General features: G+C 41.1%; 1 protein-coding gene across 1 annotated transcript; it reads left to right on the top strand.

Moving 5' to 3' along the window:
- Window positions 1-216: 216 nt before the first annotated feature.
- Window positions 217-5,889, top strand: LOC139966985 (alpha-N-acetylgalactosamine-specific lectin-like). The gene is made up of 3 exons (XM_071970536.1): window positions 217-263; window positions 3,111-3,291; window positions 5,378-5,889. Exons 1-3 carry the CDS (start codon window positions 232-234, stop codon window positions 5,606-5,608), a joined length of 444 nt encoding a protein of 147 aa, XP_071826637.1. The 5' UTR covers window positions 217-231; the 3' UTR covers window positions 5,609-5,889.
- Window positions 5,890-6,241: the final 352 nt, after the last annotated feature.

Genomic DNA, 6,241 nt, shown 5'->3' with positions numbered 1-6,241 from the left:
GTTATATCCACAACATTTCAGCAAATCTAGACAAAAGCTCTGGGATGAGTAGCATATTTTTACGTTTATCAGAAATGACCTCTCGTCACCTCCAATGACCTTCAAATTTATAAAATATGATCCCGTGTTATGAAAACTAACACAAACCTATTAGGAAATATCGGCCAAATCGAATGAAAAATGACGAAATGGTAGCCATTCAAAAAAGTGAAAGAATTTCGTCAAAATCGCATGGTAACTATACCTCAGCTGAACGCTTTCAGGTGAGCTAAACATGTATAGAGTTTGTCCTTCATTTGTTATTGTAGTGCGCTTGTTCTCTTCAATAGTGGGATTTATAAGTGTCCTGTTCAATCAACTGCTTGGCTGATCGGTGAACTTTCAATGGAGCTTGACATACACTCTGAAGGTATTTCAATTGCACAGGTTCGTTACGCACTAAATCTGTAGCGGATCGGCGTTGAGTACTGTTTATAAACATTATACAATATAGCCTAGCCTTGGTCTACGTTAAAGGGCCAAACTCCGAACTAGCTTATTCGTGACCGAAATAACTTCAACAGGAGTTGCAGCAACAAAGACCTTTCATTGAATATCAAGAACCAGTGGCGTAGGAAGGTACTTTTGAGTGGGGGGGGGGGGCTGAAGACTGATGGCCGGCCTGGGGGAGGGGTCTAGGGGGTGTCCCCCTCCCCTTTGGAAATTTTTTGCATTTCCAGGTGGCCTCAGATGCAATTTGGTGCAATATAGCACACTTCAACACCCACTTCATTTTGTAAATAATTTTGCATTTTCACCTTGACTTAGATGCAATTTGGTGCTCCAAATGAGATTTTTTTCTCATATATATATATATATGCTGAGTGGTCTCTAAATAAATAAAACTTTTAAAACTGAAATTCATCCAAACATTAGATGTTACAAGTTTAGCAGTTGTGGTATTCAGTCGTATTTACACGAAATTAATTGCCGATTTAAGAAGTAAGTATACAATTAAACAGAAATGGACCTGTTGACAGTAGGTAAGTTCTTTTGACGGAATTTTAACGACGATATTTGTCAATGTACCAGTTAGAAACCGTCCCACCGATTTACACAAACTGCTTGTCACGCCTGTATTGTATTTTAGCATTCCTTGTGGGTGGAAATTTCCACCGGGTAGCCTATGCCTTTGCAAATTGTTCATTTCTTCTTTCGAGTAATTTATGCAAATTCTAGGAGGTGAACAATGGGGAGACGGGTTCTTCTCGGGTAATGTATGTAGATCCGAGCAAGTGCATAATGGGAAACGGGTCCATCGGAATTCGTAGATTGTGCTTTGGCGGGTAAGGGCAGGGGTCAACTTAAGGTCGCTATATAAGGATTGGGGTGTGGTTGGATGAGGCATTCTGTGTGAGTCTCACCACCGTCCGGTCTTCGCCGTCTTATTCCTCGGCTTCTGTGTGTTAGCCGTTACCCAGGCTTCTTTGTATGAGCCTAGGCTTCTTTGTATGAGCCTAAAGACTGGGAACGTTGATATTTTGTGGCGTTGTGTTTTACCCTAAGCCATATCAGCGTATCCCGAGGATTACTGTGTGTATCCGTTCTTGTCTTATTCGACGAAATCATTTTGGACACATTTCTGTGTATATGTACACCGCAAAGGGCCGTTTTACTGTGTGTTACGTCCCTGGCCGTTTGACCAAGTTAATCCGGGATTTACTAATAGGACGATCCCGTAAGTTGATTTTTTTTGTCCGTATTACGCATTTAATTGGTATCTGTATTGTTGATGGCACAGTAGGGTTTGTGGAGAAATTAATGTATTGTGTTTTAAAGAGTCCTCGATCTATGGCTCACAATTCAGTCAGTTTTGTTAAATGTTTATCCATGCTTAGGCATACGAATTTGTAATTGTTTAGGGTCAAATGCGTTTAAAGCATTTAAGGTATTTTTAGGTCGTATAAGTGTGTACGAGTTATAAGTTCGCCTTAGTGCCTTTGGTTGGGTTGATTGATTCTGTATATTATCATGTAGTGGAACGGGTAGTTATCGCCAATTTGAGGGCGTTCTAACCATGTTCTGTTTCCAAACATCGGGCTGCCGCCATTTTGTTATTGTGATATATAGTATCGATTAGCTATTATGTGTTTCATGGTAAGGGTTGACCCGGAGGTTCTTGGTATTATTTGGTAATTAGTGACACCATATTGGTTGTGTTTTGCTTGCTGATTTTACGTCAGATAGGGGCTCTTGACGTCATAGTTTGACAATATTCGTTGGTATAGATATAAGTATAGCCATGTGTTTGCCATTTGGCGCATGCCTGGGAGTAGTTTTGTTGTGTTTTTGTCATATAGGGTTGCAGTGTTGGGGCCCGACGGCTACGCTGGTGTGAGGGGCTCGCCGTACCGTCTGGAGCTTACCTGCAGGGTACCAGCCGGAAGAAATCTAAGCGATAGAGAAGGAGTCTAAGCTATAGGGAAGAAGTCTGAGCGATAGGGAAGAAGTCTGAGCGATAGGGAAGAAGTCTAAGCGATAGGGAAGACTTAAGCGATAGGGCAGATCCTTAGTAGAGTTATTTGGAAGGGTTGGTTGGGTTAGCGAATGCTAACCGACGTGTGTATTTTTTGTGTTGGGTATATATATGTTTCTTTTGTCGAGACCAAAAAGTCATTGGTCGAGTTGTAAATAAATTATATGTTTCATTTCGCAAAATTCTTGGTAGTTTGTCATTTATTTATGTCATTCGTCTCGAGTGTCGAGCGCTAAGCAGATTGAGACGTGTCCAGGTGGGGGATTACTCCTTTACTTGTGACACTGCTCTTAAATAACGTGATAGCACATGCGTCCTCCTGGCTGCCGGTAGTTTACGCAAAAATACAACTTTTTCTTACAGTGTAATTGTTGGATTACTGGGTAGTCAGAAGTTAATATCTTGCCTCCAGCCCTCATTAACATCATAACAAGTAAATAAAAGAATTAGGTACAGAAATGAAAACAATAGAAACACGCCAATAAGAAAGAAAGACATCCACTAAAAGACATGAAATTAAGAGCACAGACGTGGTAAAGAGAAGTCGTAACAGTTGATAGTTCTTTGTAGCACTTGATTTGTTTGGAACACCCAGGTATTTCAACCAGCCTCGCCTAAGCTTTGACGCATCGCAGTCCTACTGCCAAAACTTCAGATTGGACCCTGACAACTGCTCCTGTAGGCGTGCTAGTCTTGTGACTGTCGACTCATCCGAAGAGAACACCTTTCTCCATGAATGGTGGAAGTCAGTAAGAGAACCAATTCCCGACAGACAGGTACGTCATCAATATGTTAGAAAGTTAACTCTACTTTCATATGTTATGTTTTTTGTCGGTGGTGTGAAAGCAAGTCGGGTATGCGTGTGTGCGTGTGCGTGTGTGTGTGAAGGGGGGGGGGGGGTGTTTATGCTTACAGTTTGAACGCGGTAAAGCAAACATATGCTTCTAGTTGGTCTTATCTGTACCACGTACTGAAAGCCTCAGTTGTGTAAACGTGTGAGACAATCTAGACACAATATTTAAATCACGCTGGGCATGGAGGAACGCTGCCCCCAGTTTGAAAGTGGAAGGGTTGGAGTGGTAGGATAACTTTGGACCTACACTTTCCTAGCTAAAGAAGTATTTCATGGCCTTGCTGGATCATTAGCTATTCTTTGTGCTTTTTCAGATATATTTTTAAACGAGTATTTTATATCCTCAAGAACATGTCAAAGGGACTGACCGAAAGGCAGGGTGATGATTTAGGTCCCCCTCCCCCCTTTCTAACAATCCATACAAACAATAAGTTAAAAAGGGAGGTATACAAAATCGTTTGACATTGAAAGAGTTTAGTTCATATATTAGGATTGGCTTTAACCGCCTAACTAGCATTTCAAAAAAATATGCAACTAAGTGTTTTTCTTCTTCTTGAATGAGACTTCAGAGGAAAATTTATTTTATTGAATGACTAGAAAGAAGCACGTTGTAAGCATCCTGGTGAAATTTTTGCATCCTATTCACAACCACTACATGTCGTTCTCAAGATATTGACGGCTGAAACTGTCATAGTTTGTACCATCAGTAGACTTGAAGCAAACTATGATGCCATAGTTACACATTGACAGCAAAATGTTTTGTTTCAATTACTTTTTCACTTTATTGTTTTGAAATTCATGGAGTGTTAGCTCAGTGGTTAACACCGGTGCCTTTCAATCATAAGGTCCCCGGTTCGAGTCACTCCCAGATTAATGTATGTCGTCCAGTTACAGAGTTGTTGACAATTGACAATTAATAATCATGGACGTTAAATATGAATGTGAGAGACTGACTTCGGTCAGCTTGCGGCTTTGATAAGCCAATTAGGCTTCTTCGTCGCGAGTTCCTGCTTGCAGGAGGATCTAATATACATACATACATACAAATTGGATCGGGTAAGGATTCCAACTTTACTCAAGAGGGTGTGAAGTTAGTGTATAGCACCCCCAATTTCAGTGTCTATATGTTTTGTTCCCCTGTATGGCATACCTCCTCCTCTTCATTTGTTTTCTCATTTTCCTTGTTGTCCCCTACATAGTTATGTTCCCAGAGTTCAGTGACTCTGTATCCGTATAAGCCCCATTGTTTGCTTGTTTCAATTCTGCTAAAGAGGAGCACACTCTTCCCTGTTGTAGTCTCTGGTAGGTTTTACCACAAGCTAATGTTAGGCCTTGTCTGTTAAGTGTCATATTTTAATCTTATATTAACACATGACATGGCATACTGGAACCCGAAGAACCGCACACCGTACGCCACTGTCTCTCTTTTCTCTTAATTCTCCCTTCCTTTTATCTTCCTTCTTTCTCTTCTTTTCCTCTCTCCTTCCCCTCGTTTTGCTCTTTCCTTTATTTTGCCGACTGGTGCAGAATTTTGCCGACTACATGGGCGAATATGGTGTGTGTGTGGGGGGGGGGGGGGCGGGAGGGTTAGCCCTGCTTGTAGTTATATTCTCGCAAAGGTATGTGACTCGTTGCAGAAGTTGGCACCCTGCCTCCCTTGATCAGCTGTATCTTGTAGTTGTGTTACAAGCACATGCCGGTTCTTTAACTATGTGCTCCATTAGCAATACACCAATGAGATACATCTCAATTTTTAAAAATTGTAATTACATTTTCAAAAAAAAAACATGAAACATAGTTGTTAATGTGCCAATATGACATTACGCCTGCTTACTTCAAGTTCACTTCTGCTGCAAAATTTTGCTGGAATCTGGAAAATGATACATAGGAACCGAATGCAATTTTCACCAGAATGCTTATAATATTAATTCCTGTCTCATCTGTAAATTTTAAGGTTTTCCTCTGGAGTATCTTCTTAACAAGTTCTTGTTATAATTTCCTTTATAAAGCATGTCAGAATCGGTTACACTAAAAGTGGTTCAGAGGGAAAATGGCGGTGGATCGATGGAAGTACTAGCTCCTACACCAGATGGGATCGTGGTCAGCCGGACAATGCCAGAGGGGGTCAGAACTGTGCGGTGATTTGGAAAACATCTACTGACTACGGGAAATGGGATGATACAATCTGCGGCAGCAGTCTGGCATTCATCTGTGAATACACGGATGATAATAATGAATAAGTTCTAAAATTGAAATCCAATCAGTGGTAGAGTAGTTTGGTGATTGGGAACTCTTTTCTTGGCTAATAAAACGTGCAATTAACAGTGCATTTGTTGTACCTCTGTTTGCCTGTGTAAGACACAATGCCGGGTAAGGATTAAAGATATGAGGTGATCGAGGAAGGAATGGTTCTCTTTGTAAACAGTAAAGCTAAACAAAAATAAGTACTAAGAGAGAAAAAAAACATAACAAAACATCGAAACTTACCACAAGGTTAGGCTACATTCCGACGTTCTAAATAGCACCCCCTCCCCGCCCCTTGCCTCTTTTAACAAGTGCGAGAGGCAAGGGGTAAACGTGATAATATACAATACAGTGGAAAGTCCATTGGGATGTCAATAGATAAGCTCCCCTTCCCCCTCCCACCCCATTGGGATGGGAAACTATAACATTCTCCCGCATGATTTTGCTTGAACTTATAGTTTAGACTATTCCTAAGATTGACATTTTTGTTGGAAACAACTCCTTTACATAGGCGTAGGACCAGGGGCAGCCGTCCCAATCTTTCAACTTGTGAGGGAGGGGCAAGTCTATGTGCACGACTCTCACTTTTCAAAATAACGATTCACTCAACGGCAGATCATACCCCATAC

This window comes from Apostichopus japonicus, chromosome 1 (assembly GCF_037975245.1).
Source record: "Apostichopus japonicus isolate 1M-3 chromosome 1, ASM3797524v1, whole genome shotgun sequence".
Classification (NCBI taxonomy): Eukaryota; Metazoa; Echinodermata; class Holothuroidea; order Aspidochirotida; family Stichopodidae; genus Apostichopus; species Apostichopus japonicus.
The sequence above is the reverse complement of the archived record's forward strand: the minus strand, read 5'-3'. Positions and strand labels throughout refer to the sequence as shown.